This window comes from Mirounga leonina, unplaced genomic scaffold (genome assembly GCF_011800145.1).
Source record: "Mirounga leonina isolate KUSES-001 unplaced genomic scaffold, KU_Mleo_1.0 Mir_99, whole genome shotgun sequence".
NCBI lineage: Eukaryota > Metazoa > Chordata > Mammalia > Carnivora > Phocidae > Mirounga > Mirounga leonina.
The window spans coordinates 4083265-4104752 of NW_023270971.1; the positions used below are offsets into that span (position 1 = coordinate 4083265).

Below are 21488 nucleotides of genomic sequence, written 5' to 3' on the forward strand. Positions count from 1 at the left end.
TATGGAAAAATGTTAGACCTTTCACTCCCAGCCCACCCCAAAGTATACCTTCTTTTAAGCAAAATCAGCCATTCTTCTGATATTAATCTTTGGCATCCACTTATTAATTCTCCAGTCATTTGTTAAGAGGTAGTGAATTAATTATGACAGACTATGGAGCTGTAGCTCTGTGTATGGGAGAAACCATTTCAAACTGATTTTCAATTCCCAAAACTTTAATTTTCAACACTAAACAAGGATTTGCCAAAACTCGCTATTTCATTTTTTAGTTGAGCCAGCACCAAATGGTAGGCAATTTTTTTTTTTAAGATTTTATCTATTTATTTGAGAGAGAGAGAATGAGAGAGAACACATGAGAGGGGGGAGGGTCAGAGGGAGAAGCAGACTCCCCGCCGAGCAGGGAGCCCGATGTGGGACTCGATCCAAGGACTCCAGGATCATAACCTGAGCCGAAGGCGGTCGCTTAACCAACTGAGCCACCCAGGTGGTAGGCAATTTTTTTTTTATTGAATCCATCTGTATCCGAAGAATATTCTAGATGCTCTGGAAGAAAACTTTCCAAGCTCTATATTAACTACTGAGTGTTGACATCTGGACCTCACACTGATGCTCTTGCTCTAGCAGATGCACTCATAAACAATGTGCATTACCATTTCAAATCGTCGGTGTATATTTCATTCCAATACGGGCACTAATTTTATTTGTATGAAGTTGCAGACTTAACAGGAAAAGAGGAGGGGAAATCAGACTTTTTTGTTTGGCCAGGTTGGTAATCCTAACTTCACAGATCTTATGGTCGAAGCAAGGAAGAGGCCAACATAGTTAGAGAGCCAACTTTATCTGGCTCTTCCACAAAGAACAGGCATTCTCCTTGCCCAGCCGGGAGAGAAAACAAAACCCACTAACTGGATGCAAAGATGTTGCACAGCCTTCCCTTTCTTTTCTTTTCTTTTTTTTTTTTTTTTAAGATTTTATTTATTTATTTGAGAGAGAGAGACTGAGAGAGAGAGCACATGAGAGGGGGGAGGGTTGGGAGGGTCAGAGGGAGAAGCAGACTCCCTGCCGAGCAGGGAGCCCGATGCGGGACTCGATCCAGGGACTCCAGGATCATGACCCGAGCCGAAGGCAGTCGCTTAACCAACTAAGCCACCCAGGCGCCCTCAGCCTTCCCTTTCTGTGTGCAGGGTCATGCACACACTGCCATTCTGTTCCTTCTGAGTGCCTGGCTGCTTAGAAAAGTTTAAGAATAATTCTGAGTTGCACAGTGATCAAACCAACCTTGGGTTAAGACTCTCAGTCCTCCTCCTTTTTAAAAGGATCAAGTACAAAAACACTTCAAAGGGGCTACATATAATTCAGGAATACAGACAGGTAGGGGAGAATCACTTTAGGAAGAAGAGTAGAGAAGTTTTACCAGCTGTCCATAGCATTAGAGCCAGGGATTTAAGACATGGGTAGTTATTTCTAGGCTTAAAAATGCTATGCTTCCATTTATTCTGTAGATTATGAAGTCTATTTCCACAAAGAGCAGTTAAAATTGGGTTGGGACAGAAAAGCAACCTAGAGAAGCAGAAAAGGGAAAGGATGAGAAAAAAAATTCTTGTGCACATGGAACACATCAGAGGCAACAGACTTCTGGGGACACTTTGACCTCAGCTTTACCTTTGTAAATATCCTACCTCACTTTTTTAATTTCCTCCTGATGTGTCCCACCTGTTAATACCAGGTAAAACCAGGGCGCCTGGGTGGCTCAGTTGGTTAAGCAACTGCCTTCGGCTCAGTTGGTTAAGCGACTGCCTTCGGCTCAGGTCATGATCCTGGAGTCCCTGGATCGAGTCCCGCATCGGGCTCCCTGCTCAGCAGGGAGTCTGCTTCTCCCTCTGATCCTCCCCCTCTCATGCTCTCTGTCTCCCATATTCTCTCTCTCAGATAAATAAATAAAAAATCTTTAAAAAAAAAATACCAGGTAAAACCTTTTCTTTTATCAAGGAATATAAGGAAATGAGTCTGCCCGCAAGTTTTGTTTGTTTGTTTTTTAAGATTTTATTTACTTATTTGACAGAGAGACACAGCCAGAGAGGGAACACAAGCAGGGCGAGTGGGAGAGGGAGAAGCAGGCTTCCCGCTGAGCAGGGAGCCCGATGCAGGGCTCCATCCCAGGACCCTGGGATCATGACCCGAGCCGAAGGCAGACGCTTAATAACTGAGCCACCCAGGCATCCCTTGTTTGGTTTTTAATACATCTTCTTTTAAAAACATTTGCCAATCAGAGTTTCAACCACACAATGGAATTTTCACCCTTTTATTCTGTTTTTAGAATATAGTTGCTGCTTAGACTTGGTAATGGGTTTATTAATCCTTTACTGGGTAGACAAAAAGATTCTTCGTTGTGGCATTAACCAGGGTTTCTCAACCTTGGCATTGTTGAAGTTTTGGACCAGAAAATTCTTTGTTGGGGCTGTTCTGTGCAGTGTTGGATATTCGGCAGCATCCTTGGCTTTTACCCAATGGATGCCAATAGCACTTGCTGTGAAAACCAAAAATGTCTCCAGACCCTGCCAAATGCCCCCCTTCCAGGGGCAATTCTTCCTTCCACCCTAGAAACACTAGCCACTGGCTTTAAGGAAATCATTAAAATATGAAAAGGAGATATTAAAGTAGACATCCATCGGAAAGATCAAAATTCTTATTTCCCAAGTATTTCGTATTTGAAGAGTATTTTAGTAGATCTTATTCATTCTTAGCCTCCCCTAATTACACGGTGGGCTCATCCACTGATCTCTGACATGGCAGAATCTTCTCCCAGCCCCAGGAGAGATTGTTAGTCATGAGAATTCCATTTCCTTTTGCCCATTTCTCAGTTCTAGACTGAGACATAAAAGGGGGAAAATGTTTGAGAAGTCTTCCTCTTATAAGATTAAAAAATAGTAATTATAAATAAGATCCTCTCTAAAAGAAAAAAAAAAGTCTTTTTGCCATATGTGTTTTTTCCCCACTAGAAAGTCTGTCTTTTAATGTGATAGGACTGCTTGGACCATGAGCAGTCCCTCACAATTACAAGGAACCAAGAGAAAGAAAAAAAAAAAGAAAGAAAGAAAGAAAGAAAGAAAGAAAGAAAGAAAGAAAGAAAGAAAGAAAGAAAAGAAATGCCAACAGCTTGAGCAAGGTAAAGCAGAAAAAAACAAAAGAGCTTCAGTCCTTGATGATATCTTTGAACCATTGAACCAGCCTTGGAATGTCCACCTCAGACTGCTGGTTAGTTGAAATAATTCAACACTTTTATTGCTTAGCCAAATCAATAGTTGGCAAACTCTGATTTGTGGGTCAAATGCAGGAACTAAGAACTGTTGTTACATTTTTAAAAGGTTGTTAAGAAACAAAGGTTGTTAAAAATAAACAGCCATATGGGGCCCACAAATTCTTAAATATTTACTATGTGGCCCTGCATAGATAAAGTTTGCCAATCCCCAATCTCGACCACTCATAGCTAATGTCTTGTGATTTGCAACTCAAAGCATTCTTAACTAAAACAAGTACTGATATCTTCATTTTACAATTATAGAAACTGAAGCTTGAATCTGCCAACGGTAGGCTCAACTAGACAAGTCAAATACAAACTTGCCATTATTTCAATTCATTGTAAAGTTAAGCCAAATTGAGGCATCACAAAATATTTAATAAACTTTTCTATATTTTAGGGCTTCGAATCATATTTGTACCAGAGGCTTGATTTTACAAATCAGAATAGATGAAGCCTCTTGATGAAACACAATATGCTCAGTGAATACCTTCAAAGGGGGTCAGACTGTCCTACTATCTGGAGCACCAAGGCATTTCCTGCCCTAGGAAGTCAAACCTGGAGACCCCAAAGAGGAAAAGACATTACAGAAACACACTAGGAACAAACTCACTGATTTGATAAATTACCTTTTCTGCTTGCTGAAACAGTTCCTGCATTTCCTTGCTGACTCACTTAGAGAGAGTGAATTCTTAGTGGAAAAAATCCAAAGGCTTCCTCCATTAACTTTAGCACCCAAGTTAATACTGCTGTTTCTAGTTGGACCAGCATGTTTGGTAGCACCTTGATAAAGGATTTAAATATTGATAAAATCTTATACTCAGAGTCAGGTCCAGAAGAAGGCAGACAGAGCTCATTGTGGAGAGCCCATCAGATGAGTGTTGTAAGAGTTACAGTAAACATTCACCCACATGTAACCATGGGGCCATAACTGAGCACTGAATGACTGACTGGCAGGGCCAGGCTTTTCTCAGTTGATCCAACCAACATTTCCTTGCCTTTGTGTCCCAGTGTCTATCCCAGTATAGTAGGTGGTCAATCAGGAACAAAAGCCCTCGGTCTACACCCAATACTGGTTATGCTTCAGTGTTGGGTTGGTTTGTCGGCAGAACTGGACCATATCGGGATCCAGACTCATCCATGTCTCCCAAGGAGCACATTTCTCCACTGGCTCAGTGGCTGGAGAAGCCATTTGCTCACTTTGTGGGTCCCTGAAAAGACTGACTGGGGGATTTCTGGAGCTTTTTAGAAGGGGTGTCACTGTGACAGTGGGAACAGTTATGCTCCTTTCTGGCCTAGGACCTGGGGTTGTAGGTTCAAGATTGGTCTGAGACTTGATAAGAGGTTTTGTCTTTTCTACCTTCTGGCCCAGCAGCCAGACACACAAGGCCACTGCAGTTATCATCAGCAGGAAGACCACCACAGCCAAGGGTACAATGACCATCAGGGGATAACTGCTCTCCCTGGGCTGGGTGGGTGCCTCAGGACTGGCGTTGGTTGTGTCTGGTGGCCAGATGACCCTAGTTGGAGAAGCTTTGCCATCCAGAGTAGACTCTTCACCACGGTGTTGTCCCCAGGGCCTTGCTTCCTGCTGCCTGGTCTGGGTCAGCTTCCCTAGAGTTTCTGTCTTTGCTGTGGGTCCTGAGGAAACCACGGGCTTTTCCTGAGAGAGATCTGAAGTCACAAGGTTATCTGTAGTGACTAATAAAGAAACATCAGGGGTAAAGTTTTGCAAACATAAGGGGTCAGGTGGCACTATGGTGAAGGGTAGATGACCTATTGCTGGCTGCACATGGTCTGCCCTGAGCAAGAAAGTGAAGGAGTCATTTAGCATATCAATGCCTGTTAGGTTGGCATGTGGATGAAGCATCAACAACCCTTGGTCAATGTCCCTCTGAGTGAATAGAGTAGCGTTTTCCATTGCCGTGCCTCGGCCCACTCTTCGTACAAGTCTTCCATGGACAGGGAGTTCGGTCACTTCAAATTTGGGATCACTGTTAGTCCTATTAGCAAGCTCAGTCGCATCAAGGTCCTTTCTTCTCAGCTGATAAACCTCCCTGTTGGCGATGGTCAGGTTTGACGTAACCTGCAGTAAAGGCTGCACCCTGATGTTCAGTGTTTGTCCCGTCAGATTGCTTTCTGGTGTAAATAGTGAGAAATACAGCTGGTCCTCTGAGGCCATGAGATGTGTCATATGGTAAGAAAGTCTTCCTGAATGCAGATCTTCCTGCCCAAAGCTGACAACCACCTGGTTTTCAATGAGCAGATGCCCATGTTGGGGGGGCCATGTCATCTTGTAAGTGATTTGGGGGCTTCTCCCATTGGTCGTTGCTGACAAGTGAGTATTGGTGATGGGGACAGTTGTCTGGCCTTGTGGGAGAAGTAGGTCCGTGAGGTTCACAAGGGTGATGGAGATGGGGATGACATCCAGGTGGAAGAGCTTATAGAGTGGGCGGTGTTGGCCATCAGTCACACTAAAGTAAAACACACTCGAAGATGGGCTTCCATCTTGTACAAACCATACCTGAGAGTTATCAATGTCAGCTTGTGTGAAATGGTGAACAGGTACGTCTGGATGGTGAGCCATTGCCAAAAAGCCATTATTAGGATTACGGATGATCATATATCTGATCTCCTCTGGAGGACTGTCTAGATCTTCCACTCTTAGGTTTTCTGGTCCCACAACCAACCTATTTCCCTGCAGAACTTTCAACCGAAGCCCTTTTGTCTTTAATTCTGGTGCCTGGTCATTAACAGGAGATATGGTGATGTTAAACATCTCTTCAAGGAAGTCAGCCTCTGGCTTGGTGGTGGACTTGCTCTTCTGTTTCGGCCAAACGGCAAAGGTAAAATTATCAGCCAGCGATTCAGAGTCATCGTGAAGGTATATGATTCCAAATTTATTAACTATATACTGGGAGAAATTGGGTTTTTCCTTGGTAATATTCCTCTCTCCAGCCATAATGGTTCCATGGTGAGGAAGAGATGTAACCTGGAACCAGATTTCATAGGAAGATCGCTGAGATTTGGGCAATTTCAATAAGAGGTTGGAAGCATCTAAATTAGATTGGTCAATGAGAACTTTGTCTCCCTCCTTGACAGCAGCTCCTGTGAAAATATAAAGAACAAAGTGGCATTTCCTTAGAACTTTCAGATGACACCTGTAAAGCTCTTTCTCTCTCAAATTTCCCTATCTGAGTGGATTATTCTAAACCTCTGGGTTGCTCAAGGACCTGAATTGGCATTGTTACACAAGGCATATAACAAATTATATTTTAAGTATACATATCCTAACTACTAAGTCAATATTTCAGGCAAGATAGCTCTAAAATCTTGAGATTCACTTATAGAATGTTAATCTCCTAACTTATCTACTACTGGACTTTCTCTTGCCATGAAAACAGGTGCAGCTTTCAATACTCCTGTCCTTTCAGGAACTTGCCCTATTTGTTATTTTCATTTTCTATAGATGGTTTTCAGTAATAGACATGGTAAAGTCCCCATTTGGAGTTACAAATAAAATGCTTTAGAGTTAATTTTCCATGTTCCCCCCCAACTACAACTATTAAAGCTTATGAAAGGAAAAAGAAGAGGCCCAGAGAAAGAGCACACAAAAAGAAATAAATTTTTATAACCATATACGTTTTATTTCAAAGGTTGGTATCATGGCATTGATATGATATCATGGCATTTCCAATTAATAAGGGGAATATTTATTTCCAAACTGTCCCTACTTTAATAGTTATAGATAAGCCACTGGCCATATCTTTTGGTGGCTTTACCTGTATTTGCAAGCAGATGACTCTGCCGACCAGGTTCAGTAATTTCATATGAAATAGTAATACGAAACTCCTCAGGGCCTAGAGCTGCTGGTGGGGATGATGTCGTAAACGTGAAAGAGTCTTCTGCAGTCCAGCCAGTGTTCTCATGGTCCACATGCTGGTATAATATCAGCCGTTCACTGACCTGCCCAGACATGAAGAAAAATCAGCCCCTGGCTTCAGGGATAATATGAGGACATGTATCCTAAGGAGATACAGGTTTTTTTCAGGGTTTATTCTCATGCTCAAATTATGCACATATCTATGCAAACACAAGAACAATAACAATGTGGTAACCTATTTGTCAAACCTTGGTGCTCAATTGCAAAAATAGTTTATTTATCAGAGAAAGAAAAGCACATTGATTTTGAGATGACTAAGGCTATGGTTTGTATATTACAGAAAGCATATAATGAACCTTCATTTGCCTCTCTGATAATTTTAAAAACTATCAACTCATAACCAATCCTATTTCATATAATACTCCTACCCACATTCTGCTCAATAGCTTATTTTGAAGCCAAACCCAAACACCATTTTATCTGTAAATGTTGTAGTGAATATTGACAAAGATGGCTCTTTTAAAAACATAATCACAATACCATTATCACATCTAAATATTATCAATAGTTACTTAATATCATCAAATATCCAATTAGTGTTCAAATATATCTGATGATCTAGTACATTTTTTTTTTTTTTTTACACAGGTGCTTTGTTTGAGTCAGGATCCTTAGAAGTCCCCACATCACATTTGTTTGATGCTTCTCATAGGTGTCTTTTAGTCTATAGGTTCCCCTTCTCTAATTTTTTTCTTGTAATCTATTTATTATTTATTTATTGATTTATTAAATATTTATTTATTTATTAAATATTCTTATATTCTAGGTTTTGCTGCTTGCATCCCAATGGTATTATTTAACATGTTCCTCTGTCCCCTATATTTCCAATACACTAGTAGTTAAACCTAGAAATGTTGTAAGAATCAGATTTAAGTTTTTGTTAAGAATGTTTTACAGGTTGTATTCTATATTTCCTCTGCATCTCATTACAAGGCTGCTTCTCTTTTGGATATGTTAGTATTAATAGGTGAATTCAAGTGCTGCCAGGTTGATCTATCTATTTTAAAGTTCCCCATCAGCCTTGTCACCTGATAGTTTTCCAGAGTCACTGATATGATTGCTTAAGTCCCTTATTTTTGCAGTGGCAAGGCATTGATATTTTTAATCATCCCTTCTTCATTCTTATCTGGAATTCTTCTTTAAAGAAGAACTTTCCCTCTTCAGCTATTTGGCTACGCTGAGGTACAGTGTATGCAGGAAAGACAGGATAAGTACTTGATTCTTTCCCTTTATACAAATTTTTAGAAAAATGAGTCCCCTGGCTCCAATATCTAAACATACCCATTGGTTTTTGTTTTGTTTGTTTTGGGATCATTATAAACTCATGAGTTTTAATATATGATGTATTTCATTCCATTGCAGTTCTTATTCTCCTTGATGTTCAAATTTTCCCACCTTGCTTAGGGTATTTTTCAAGATTTAATCTAAGTTCCTGATGCCTGTTGCCTATCAATGTCCTTTCCAGCTCAACTGATGGAGATGGGCCCCACCCAGTGTTTTGTTGTCCAGATCCCATGTGGGTGTCCTTCCCCTAACAACAGTGACGGAAAGTTCTAAATCTCAAACCACAGAAGGGAAGGCTAGAGATAAAATGTCTCACCCTTTAATTCCTATAGGTCACATCTTTTTCTGACCTGCTTTCTATTATAGTATCTGAACTTACAGGTATGTTTTTTCAAGGTATTTATGTCCATGTCGAAAGTGTCTAGGATAAATTATCTTATAATTTACAAAGCAGTTGAGTCTATTTCATCAGTCAGTATTTGGAAATACTGTATTAATTCACGGAAGCTTTGTGGTGTATTGCTCTGGTTCAACACTGGTGCAATGGAAGTACCTAGAATCAGAGTTCTAGAAAGTCTTTTGGTCTAGTGAGTTTCCACAAAATATGAGCTTCCTGTTTCCAGAGTGTCCAAAAACTGTTGGTGAGTTTTTTGTTCCTTTCCTCTTCAAGGGTAAGGCAAGGAAATGCTGTCATTTGGGGATTTTAAATGGGGAGAAGAAAGTATTGTTTCTCAACATTTCCTCATCAAGAAGCAAGGCCACTCATGAAAAACTGGTTTCCCCAAAGATAATTTCTGGTACTGACTACTGACTCGATTCCCTAGAAGTTTCTGGGAAATAAATCAGTTTTATTTAGCAGTTCTACTATTTCTAGTCTCAGCTAAAGATTTATGATGAAATATTCATCATAAATGTATTCCTTTTCCTAGAAACAAGCAACTGTGCCATGGATTTTGGACTGGAGAATGGTTCCTAAAGGTTCCCATTCTGCTTGAAAGAGGCATAATATTATAAGACAAGAGACATCCAGCTTCTTAATGTTAAAAGTAACATAGTCTACTGACCAGGAGGAAAAATTTTCTTGGAAGCTTGTCAATCTTGCCCTTTGCTTCTTTGGTTTAAGTAAAAATTAACTTCCCCAAAAATATATGATGCTACTGGAATAATCTAAGGGTCTTCTGATGTCTACAGGATGAAGAGTGATTGTCCCAGGGAAAGAATGGTTCTCAAAGATGAGAATAGTTGAGATGAAGGTCAAAAATCTGAGGGAAATTAATTGGAAAGGAGCCCCAACCATAGCTATGTACTTTGGAAGACTCCTGGAGGAGAGGTCTGCTATCGGTTCTTTTCCTGAAAAGTCATTCCAAAAGTGAGAAATTGTGAATAACTTATTGACTCATTTTATGCTGGAGAGTGAGAGAATTGAATTAGATTCATCTTGAGCGTATGAGCTTCAAGACCGGACAGCAGATAATTGAAAGTGCTGAGCTAGAAGCAAAAGGGAATGAGTGTGCCTGTGGAATGTCAACTTGGCAGTCATGCCCTGAAGGAGCTTTGAGGTGAGTAGAGTCTTTAATATTTAGAAGATAGAGAGCTTTAAGAATCAGATTCCAGGGGCGCCTGGGTGGCTCAGTCAGTTGAGCATCTGATTCTTGATCTCAGCTCAGGTCTTGATCTTAGGGTCGTGAGTTCCAGCCCCACGTCGGGCTCCACACTGGGCATGGAGCCTACTTAAAAAATAAACAAATAAGAACCAGGTTCTAAGGTGTGTGTACATGGGCGTATGCATGTGTGCATGTGCATGTATGTGCGTGTGTGTGTGTGTGTGTGTGTGTGTGTGTGGTGGAGAGGGCTAGAAAAGGGAGAACAAGACCAAGACTTTATGGGAAAAAATGTAAGGTAAACCTCAAGAGAGAAGGATCTCAGACAGGATTAGGAATTTTGTTACCTCAAATAGAAAGTGGCCGTAGGGGCAACTTCCAACAGCTCTGCATATTTCTGCTGTATTCAATATAGATCAATAAACCACTTAGCTGAATACCTGGGCTCTGAGATTAAGGAGAGGGGAGGTTTTTATTTCTCATGGGATTTAGATTAGCCCAGATATTTTCTCTTTTACAGATGAAGTCTTTTTGGAATGTCATTAGAAATTAAAATTTGTATAATTCCAACTAGTAAATGCAGATGGAAAAACAGAATGAGAAAAATCACCATTTGGCAATCACCATAGTAATAAATATCTCACAGGAATCCTAAATGATTGCTTACACTAGCGAGCTAAGTTGTGATGAGAAACAGGGTATTTAAATAGTTCCAAAGTATTCCCTCACAAAATACTTAATTACAGAAAGGGAAATATTAAGTTCGCCAAGGAGAAACCTGAAAGATAGCACCTGACTAAGTGGCGAACATCATCAGTGACAGGGTGGAGTGAGCATTGGTGCTTCCTGACGTGAGGCCGGAGGAGACCTCAGCATCGCTCATGGCCATTCCCGCCAAAATGCACAACCTAAATTGGACTGTGAGGAAACATCCAATGAAACCAAACTGAGGAACACACTACAAATAACCGGCCTGTTCTCAAAAAATGGCCACGTCACAAAAGTCAGCAAGACTGCAGAATGCTTTCAGATTAAAGCAGACCAAGGACACCTGAAAACTAAATGCTACGTTTTACACTGTGGATTTTTTTCTTTAGGATATTCTTTTTTTCTAGAGGATATGCATTGAAACAACCTGTGAAATTTGAATAAGGTCTACAGATTATATAATAGATTGTATCAATGCTAATTTCATGATTTTGAAAATTATACTGTGGTTATATGAGAAAGGCCTTATTTTTAAGAAATATGCACTAAGGTATTTAGAGGTAAAGGTACATCATGTCTGCAACTGCCTCTTAAAATTTCAGAAGTGTGTGTGTGTGTGCATGTGTGAAGAGGTATGATAAAGCAGGTAGTTAAAAGCTAACATTTGGGTAATATGGATGAATAGTATACTTTGTACTCTTTTGCAATCGTTCTGTAAGTCTGAAATTATGTCAAAATGAAAAAGTTAAAAAAATAATTCTAAAAAGTAAATCCCATAGTGTTTTACTATTTCAACTTCAGGAAGGGACCAATAATTTCTTTTCTCTGATGACCAAGTATGTGCAGAATGGGGGAGGGGGGCTAACCTTTGCATGCCTTGGGCACTCTGACATCAAGAAGTGCTCGTTTCCTATCCCAACATCGTTCCCCCCACCTCCAACTTGGTCCATTTCTCTAGTACCTCAACAAGGCTGTACTCCTAACTAACATATGAGTGGGTGAATATGCAGGTCAAAATCCTAGACCTGAGAAGTCCTTTTATTTGAAATGACAATATGATAACACCCCTTGGATCTCTGAGATTTAAATCTTCTGGATTTCATATCCTTGATTCCTACAGAACCACAAAGAAAAATATTTGTCAGAGGCCAAAGGCATAAATTTGGCTCCATGAAGGCCAGGGGCCCTACTGAATTTTCTGTGCTGGATTAAAGTTTACAACTCAGAGGCTGCTGAGCAGCTCAGAGAGGGTGGGAATTTAGGGAACTCCTCTCCATCTCCTCAGTCATCGACCTAGTTGGGAGAAGAGCTGAGACCAGAAGCCAGATCTCCACACTTATAGATAAGAACCCTTTCTCCTAGAGCACTTGATTGGAGACTGTTTGGCTCCAGCTGCCTGAATGATTACTCTTCTTCCTCCAAGGAGGAAAAGGATACACATTAATATAAAAATGGAAGCAGAGGAGTGTAGTAGAATTTGAACCATGGGTTGATCAGACCTACATTCAAATATAAATGCTTCCAACTTTCAGCTCTGTGGCTTTTATGCAGGTAATTTAATCTCTCTGAGCTTACATTTCTGCATTAAAGTATGGAATAACATCTCTCTTGTAAATATACATTTAACCTAGTTAGTCTTTTGCCATATTAATGTTCAAAACAACATGCCCTGAGCATTTCTAAGTCTTTCAGGAAAGCATCTAAGTCTTCACTAATCAATTCCTTACTAGAACATCAGCGGATTCTGGTTAAAATGGAAGGCTATACTTATTTTTAATAAAGAATCATGGCATGAAAATATTAAGCAATTAGAAATTTCTAAAACACGCCTAATAAAATAAATCTTTTCTCATAAAACAAAGAAATAGTTAGCCTGGAATTTTGGCACATACTCCGGAAACTTACTTCCAGTTGCTTTGTAAATAAGTATTAGTTCACCATCCTATACTTGACATTTCAAAAAATATTTGTTTAATGAATAAGCTACTTAAAAAGTGCTTTACAAAATTTAATTATAAAATATGTTTATATCATGAAGCAGTAGAAACAAGGTAATCCAAGACATTTCTTACCCATTTATTTAACAAAAACACAAACAGTACCTTTTACTGAGCCCTAAATATGTGCCAGACTCTCTGCAAGGCATATCATGTAACTCATTTTATTTAATTTTGTTTTAAGGGCCTTATTATATCCACTTGACAGATAAAAAAAAAAAAAAACCTGAGGCTCAGAAAATTTAAATAATTCACTCACAGCCAACAAGTGGGAGAGCCCAGTTTTTAATCTAGTCCCATGTGACTCCAGAATTCATGTTTTTTTCCACTGCACTGTTCCTTCAGCATGGAAAGCTCAATGAGATTCTAGGCAACTAAGAAATTCGCAAGATATGTGCTCCAGCTTTAAGGGGTTTAGTAATGTCAAAAGTCAGTTGGTAGGTATGGCTAGGGCAGACAAATGCCATTTTGTGGTCTGGCCTGGCTAGAACATAATCACCATTGGCCAGAACTTGTAAGGATTCAAAGAAACAGCTCATTCTATATACTGCATTTATTACAAAAGGAAAGTTAAAGAAAACCTGTGTTTTATATTTTCTTTTATACTACTGCCATTGTATATCAGGTACAAACTTTCTCATAGGACCTTAGAGGAAATAACGTGGATTGAGGGGAAAGGAGTTTCCATCTAGATCAAGGCTGAGGGCAATTCTTTTCTGGCCCCAAGGTGACTGGCAGACACCTATTTTCTTCAGGCTAAGCTCTTTAAACCTGAAGGCATTTTTATAGTTCCTCATTGTTTGACCACATGATTTTACACATGTGTAAAACACAAACCTCAGTGTTATTCAGATTTTTTGTGTGGGTGGGCAAGATATAGTTTTTTTTGTTTTTTGTTTTGGCAAGATATAATTATTAAACATTCACATATTACAAAGGGTCATTATGAGTGCTCTGGATGAACCCAGGGGTGAAGTGGGAGCTTTGATACACCATGCTGGTGAAGTCAACCATGACATAGAATCTGACAATTTTTCCCCCCAAATCGTGTGCACATTCTCTAGATCCGCAAAAGTACATGCAGACAGGACTGAGTGTTAAGAGAATAAAACTGTCAGACTTGGCCAAAGACAGGCTAGAATGCTCTGGAGCATCTCTTCATTCTGAGGGTCTTTATAAATCCAGTTCTCTATGGTCCTGATAAGAACATCAGACATAAGTCTTTCACACTGATCTCTTCCATGGTGGGGCTTAAAAGTCACTCACAGCTTTGAAATTCCCACTGGAGAAGAGAGTAACCAAATTATCTTGGAGTCAGCTGGGAAAAGGGAGAGGGAGAAAGGGAAACATGGAGTCCGTTCACTTGCTTCTCCAAAACACGATGGTTTTGTTAAAGGTCCCAGTCTCTAGACAGGATAACTGTTGTCCAGAAGAAGCAAGGGAAACAGAACTGGCCAAAAAGTCTCTATCTTGGGCAAATCTTCATGGAGAAAGGAGATTGCAGAAAGCCAAACACTTCAGAAAGGTCGGGTCTCTAAGGTTCCATATGGGTTAACCAAAAAGTCCTATAAGCTAAGATTTGGAAGGCAACAAGGTCCTGTGCTCCTGAAGGATGAGCTCAGACAAATGACTCCTCTTCATGTGCCCTTCCTTACTTTTACCAGGACTGACACTATCATGTGTGCAGTGAGCAGTCGGGTCTGGAGGGCTTAAGGTTCCCAGAAGAGGTCAGAAGTCTGGGGTAGCCCAGGGAGTGGCAGCTTGGAGAGATTTTCCTTAATGAGAATGGATAGAAGACCTAAGTTCCTAAATGGCGCTATCTGGAAATCTCCAGCTAGAAATGGGCAACTGAAAACCAGGTCCAAATAATTACCCATGCCCCTCCATGACTGAGCCAATCTCCACACAAAAAAAACTAGATTAGAAAGCTTTTCAAGGAGCCCAGCAATATAGCCATCTATAGGCCTACTTGGCAGAAAGGTCTAAATCCACATTTATATAGAAGTGAACATTGATTCTCACGGGCTATGCCATTATAAGCAATGGAAACCTTTAATAAAACTACCAAACGAGATCATAGAAAAGGTGATTCATCAGGTAGTATGGGACATCTTGCTTATTTTATAGATGAGTGTAGTAGGCTAAAAATGTCCCCCCCACCACGAAATATCAGATCCAAATCCCTTGAACCTGTGAATATTACCTTTTTTTTTTTTTAAGATTTTATTTACTTATTTGAGAGAGAGTGTGAGAGAGCACAAGCAAGGGGAGGGGCAGAGGGAGAGGGAGAAGCAGGCTCCCCGCTGAGCAAGGAGCCTGATGCGGGGCTCAATCCCAGGATCCTGGGATCATGACCTGAGCTGAAGGCAGATGCTTAACCGACTGAGCCACCCAGGCGCCCCGAATATTACCTTCTTTGGCAAAGACTTGGCAGATGTGATTAAGGATCCTGAGATTGGAAATTACCCTGGACTGTCGAGGTGGGCCCTAACTGCAGTCACAGACATCCGTACCAGAGGGAGGCAGAGGGATATTTGACTTGGATGAAAGAGGAGATAGGAAAGTGACCAATGGAGGCAGAGATTGGAATGATAAAGCCACACACCAAGAAATGCTGGCCGCTACCAGAAGTTTCAAAAGGCAAGGAAGGAATTCCCCGTTACAGCCTCCAGAGGGAGGCTAACAGCTTGATTTCAGCCCAGTGAAATGGAGTCTCAACTTCTGACCTCCAGAACTATGAGGTAATACGTTTCTGCTGTTTGAAGTCACCAAGTTTGTGGTAATTTATGATAAGAGCCATAGGAAACTAATACAAGGAGAAAAGAGAAATCAGTCTCACTGAAATGGGAATTAGTTCTATCTGCTTTTTCAAAGGAAGAGCCAAAAGTTCTCAGAAGAAAAAATACTTCTGGTTATTCAAAGTCACTGGGCCAGGACCCACGAGCCAAATTTCAGTTTGAACAAGGAATAGATGAGCAAGTGACAACTGAATATTTCTACACGTGGGAAATATGCTGGCACATAATTCAGCGAACTGTGATGGCAAAACCCAAATTGCCAAAATGAAACACTGGTGGGAAATGTCCAAAATGATCACTGAGTCTAGTTGCCATGGAGCTTGCTACTGAAGAGGCCCCAAGAAACTGGGGGGCGAGGACAAGAGTAATCATTAACACAAAGACACTGATCCTTCTCTGCTCAGAAAATGAAAGGGCCCAAGTTTAATGATCCCATTGTGCTCTCCATTAAGCTGCAATGAATTAATTTCTATCCTATGGGAAATGTGCTCTCAATTTCTTAAAATGTCTGTGTTATCTTGAGCACAAATTCAGACTCCAGGAGAAGAGGTAATTGGACAGAATTCACAACACTGCGAATGCACTGTATTATTTTCTAAGTGTGGGCCTGGAAGGCTCTGTTTGTTGTGTTCCAGTAACATGGACGAAGATGGATGATCTTTCCTCCACAATGGCACAGTGGCTTAAACGTAATTACTGGCTTTATGGAAAAGAAAAAAGGCCAGACATCAGAAACCTCAAAACCAAAACACTTTGCTTTTTAATGATTCCAAATGATCTAAACATGCACTGGAATGAAAATCACTCAATTAGCCCTCTGCTCTACTTGGAGTGCTTTATAGAATTCAATTCATACTTTTTTAACACATTCTTTGAAATGAACAATAAATCTCTAAAATTGTAAAAAGCTTTCATTTCATAAAATTTGATGATTCACTTTCTCTGTGTCTGTGTGTGTTTATCTCTTCAGGGTATAAGATTTTCAGCACAAGTTTCATGATTTAGCTTTTCCCATTTAGGCAGATGGGATATGATGGTGAAAAACAAGACTGTTACTTGATTATCTTGGTAGGTTGACATGGTATGGTTTAAATAATAGTGACTTTATTCTGGGATAAGAAAATATTTTGAGCTATAACATAACAAATGTATCCCTTCAATTACTCTTACCTCCAGCATATGATATTAAGCATAATTTCTAGATTTCTTTCACAAGCTATAGCCATCCAGAGTCACTGATTAAAATGGTCATTTTTATTTATCCACTGGAAAAGCAAGATGATTTATGTGCAAAATGATACAACGGCTTTGTCTGGAAACCATTTCGTCCTTTAAGGTAAAGATGTGAAAGCGAACTCAACCATCAACTGCCTAAAACATTCTCCCAATTGGACATTTAGCAGTGGCTAACTGAAATTAGAAAATTTGAAATTAGAAAAACTGGTGAAGAAAGCCAAAAAGCAATCGAAGCCATTTGATGACATGAACATGGCTGAATAGTTCTGAACTCCTTCTACAATTGAACTTGATTCCTGCTTGAGTCATATCTCTTTTCACCAACCAGACTGAAGAGGGCTGATCAAAGCACGAAATACATGCTCAATAAATGTCTTCGGTAAATAATTTTAGAGAAAAGGTTGTGATTATCTCCTCACCTCCAAAGTCTGTCTCTACCACTTCTTTTATGTCCCAAATTGTTCTGGAGCTGCTGGGTAGTCAATCTGAGCCATGATGAAATGGCTCAGAGTCAACCAGGGTCCTATTTGACAGAGGCCATAAAATTGCAGATTTTAGGAAAAGATTTACATTCCATTCGCACATGAAAAAGGAGAGAGGATCTGGAAATGGGAAAGCCAGGAAGATGAATAATAAGTTTCTTCCTCTTCCCAAGTCACAAATAAAACTGCATTTTTGAACACACAAGCCTAAACAAAATGGGAATGTCTTCAGATTAATGTCAGTTGTACTGAATTTATTGACGATGCCCTGCTTTCCCCCCCAATATTAATGTACTGCTTTAATGTCTTCTAATTTTATTTTGATAATAGCACATGTTATTTTCATACTCAGAAACACATGCACACGGAAAGATTCAGAGTTAGCACTTTGGTTTCTAGCTTTACAGAGTTTTCTCAGCATACTCTCTCCTCTCCCCACATTATTGATGTGTTTTGTGACTACTGAAGCGGAAGAGTAGTCAGGGTATTTCAATGACATTTATTCATAGACATTTAGTCAAACATGTCCTGCCAGACCCACCTCAACTTTGCCACAGCAGCTGCTCTGGGGAGGAGCCCTTCCACTGGGTCCTCCTCCTTCTGGCCGCTGGGGTGGGATCTTCGGACCCTGTCCCCAGCCCCGGGTCCTCATTCTGCCTTCCAACCTCTGGTCTGCTCAAGGTCGAAGTGCTCCATCCAGGCAGGAGGACCTGACATTTCCTCAGCCCCCTGCTCTCATCATCACTCAGGGAAGTGTGTTCCAGAACACCAGGGGGCTCTTCCCCAAAGGGAAAGGGTAGTTGGGTTACGGGGTGACAGGCAAATGTCACCCTCTTCTAATGACCTCATTTCAATTCATTAAATCATTGTAGCACATTAGGATAAACATGGCAGCCAATTCTGGTGTCCCAGAAAAATTGCCTTCCCCTGTGAAACCAGTCTTTTGGCTACCGGGAGAGGCAAGGAACCTCTCACATTTCCAAGAACAAAAAGATAGTAACAGCCTTAGCTAGCATTTAGCTCGTGTCTGCTGCATGTGGAGCAGTGTGCTAGGCATTTTGTACCCACAGTCCATGTTAATCCATACACAAGCTCCTAGAAGAAAGGACAGCCTGGTAGAGGGGAGCATGACCTAGGGTCAGAAGCCCTGGGTTCAAATCCAGGTTCTGCTGCTCCTGGGCTGTGTAACTGTGGGCAGATTGCTGAACGTCCCCATGCTTTAGGATCCCAGCCTGTAAGGTGAGATGATGAGTAGTAAAGAAGCAAGTTTAGGACAGCATGTGGGACGTGATGAATGTTCAAAATGGCTTCAATTATGATCACTACTGTTTTCCTCATTTTACAGATGAGGAAACTGGGGTTTCAAAGATATTTAATTTGCTCTAACTCACAGAGCTAATCCAGGTCTGATGTTAGAGGCCAAGGGACTTGTCCTCAGCCACGAGCAGTCAGCAGAAGATCAAGGAGCAGCAACAGGGCGCCCGATTCCTAAGTGAGGTGTTTGCCTCACACTCACACACCACGGGCAGAGAGTGTGGGCCACTGAGCTGAATTTCTACAGCATCTACATATATCTTAGATATTGCTTTCCGACGCAGGAATTGTCACGTCCAGGAGTATACTTGCATAAAAGACCTGATATACGGTTTGGTGCCTTAGATACAATAAAAGGAGCTTGCCTTTGTCCTCCGAGACAAAAGCACTAGGCTGCGCTGCTGGCACGGTGGGTGCTGGACTTGGGAGGAAAAGGCCTTGTGTGTTGAGAAGAGCCACTCACCTGGTCCATTCGAGAAGAATGAAGCTCATATCTCACCACACCTGACTTGTGGCACTTCCCAGGCTGTGCTTCCAGACCAGCCTGCCCCTGTCTCCACAGGAAAGACCAAGAGTTGGGCCCAAGGCTCCTGGTCCCAGACACCCCTTTGCAGGTCCCTTACAGCCCTGAGCCCCAGTCTAACACCTCACTTGCCCCAGCGACCACCTGCCATTGCTAATACCTTCCCTTGACACTTGCCTCTTGGTTCTTGAAGTGGAAGGAATAATGAGAGGAAAAATAAAATCTTAAAATAATTGGATTTTAATCGATCAAGACTTTTACTGCCTGCGCCAGAGCCTTATAACTAGGTTGGGGTTTTAGTTCCTGTTTATAAGTGTGTTGTATTATAAAAGCAGTTTGTTTTCATAGGAAAAGGTATTACAAACAGTGGGTTCAGATTACCAGGCTAGCCCGCTGTGGTAGACTGTTCTGTTCTGTTCTGTTGTTCCAGTTATTCAGGGCCTCCTCTCTGTGCGATGACTGACTGTCCTTCCCCAACCCAATGACATCAGGTTTGCTAATGTGACTTTCTTTAGTCAGTGAGATGTGAGCATAAGTGACACATGGCACATCTGAGCACAACTCGAAGAGTCATCATGTGGTTCTACCCTCACTTCTTTTTCCTTTGCAGTAAATACAGCCACTGCCCAAGAGAGGGGCTGCCCTTTGACCTTGGGCCCTGGAATGAGGGAAAGATGGAGAGCAGACCCACAGCTACCCCACAGCCCATACACAGTATAAGGGAGAAATCAACTCTGTTATTGTAAGTCATTGAGATTTCGGAGTTACTTGTTACTGCAGCGTTAACTAGTGGATGCTGGCTACCATATTCACTACAGCTTAGTAGACCAGATTCATCTAAAATAGCATATATTTGCAATGAAAACTAGTGGAAACTCATGCTTAAAATGGTCACCATCTAAAAAAGTGGGTTTTGTTTTTTAAAGAACTAGGGTTAGAGCCAAGGCGTCTTTATAGAGCTGATATCATTCTTGTCATTATTCAAAATGCAAACTGACCCTGGGCAGGTTTTGATGCCTTTGGACACATTAAGTTCCTCACAGAATTTAGTTTTCGACCTAATTTATTTTTTCTTCCTCCAGAGGGCATCTGTAAACTAGAGAATTCATACTTCCTCTTTTTCAGTGCTACACTCAGAGCTTTTGCTAGCCTCATGGTCTGCGCCCTTAAATGCATCCCAAAGGCAGCTGCAAGGCCAAAGCCAAATTCAACTTTGCTACATCACACAGGAGAGAAATGGCATGAAGGTTAAAGGCAGACATGTGGCTCACTCTTACTATGTCTCTAAATTTGACTTTGGAGTGTTTTTATTCCTTAGAATGTAAAGCCACAGCCAAATCATCGATCAAATCTGTGTACACAATGTTTAAGAATGGAAAAAGCAAGAATTAGTTATATTCAAGAAGACCATTTGGGAACATAGACTTTTAGAAAATGAAATCACGTATGACAGTCAGTCACATTCCTAGGATGCAAAAGAAAAAAAAATACATATCAAAAGGCTTGAAGGCTTATCCATTTAAATAAAAAGGTATGTGGATGGTGGTGGTGGTAGAAAGCTAGTGAAGTTTAAAACAGATGGTTCTGGATACAGATTAGATACACACACATACAGATTTATGTGTATACGTATAACTATACTATGCTAAATAATGTATATAATTTTACATATTAAATCATATGTAAAATATGACATATCCTGCGGAATTTACTCCTGCACCTCCGCTTTGGGTTTCCTTTGAAATCTTTCTTCATGATAAAAGGATTCCTTTTCGTTTATTAGACACAGAGTTTGAAGTTGCTTAGAGTTTTCTGACAACTGTGTCATGCTGTGCTCGCTACAAAGTGTTTGGTTTGAAAACCAGCACAGCTGAAATGGTCATTGCCTGGGCAAAGGGGCGCGTCGGCTGGGCTTAACAGGATGAAGACAAGCGAGGGGCCACCCTGCAGAGCCACCCAGCCCTGCCCAGCTGCACGGACCTCAGGACTCACCAGATTCTGCGTAAACACGGAAACATCCTCCGTGCTGTTGTCAGAATTGACTCGCACCAGCCTCCCGAGTCTAGGGGAACTTATAACCGTAAAAGTTACAGTTCTGTTTCCTATGCTGTCCGCGTCACTGGTCACAGCTCTCAGGTCACCAGATGAAAGGGGCTTCATGGAACCTAAGTGAAGATTAAAACATGCCCTGAAGTATGAGGCATAGGAAGGCTGCCAGTTAACAAAATGACCTTTATAGACCCCTGAAAATTCTGGAAAACACATGTTTATATGGGGGGGACTGGCTGGCAAGAAACTGGGCTG

General features: G+C 41.0%; 1 protein-coding gene across 1 annotated transcript; it reads right to left on the reverse strand.

Annotated features, from left to right (window-relative positions):
* Nucleotides 1-4315: 4315 nt before the first annotated feature.
* LOC118006730 (chondroitin sulfate proteoglycan 4-like) lies at nucleotides 4316-21488 on the reverse strand. Its single transcript, XM_034999485.1, has 3 exons — nucleotides 21177-21488; nucleotides 7081-7264; nucleotides 4316-6406 (listed from the first exon to the last, which is right to left on the reverse strand). The coding sequence occupies exons 1-3, from the start codon at nucleotides 21447-21449 to the stop codon at nucleotides 4359-4361; spliced, it is 2505 nt and encodes an 834-aa protein (XP_034855376.1). The 5' UTR covers nucleotides 21450-21488; the 3' UTR covers nucleotides 4316-4358.

Coding starts and splice junctions, on each gene's coding strand:
- LOC118006730 (XM_034999485.1), bottom strand. CDS start 21,449: ATGTGTTTTCCAGAATTTTCAGGGGTCTATAAAGGTCATTTTGTTAAC. Junction 7,265..21,176: donor CCGTGTTTACGCAGAATCTG/GTGAGTCCTGAG, acceptor ATGTCTGGGCAG/GTCAGTGAACGGCTGATATT. Junction 6,407..7,080: donor TCATCTGCTTGCAAATACAG/GTAAAGCCACCA, acceptor ATATTTTCACAG/GAGCTGCTGTCAAGGAGGGA.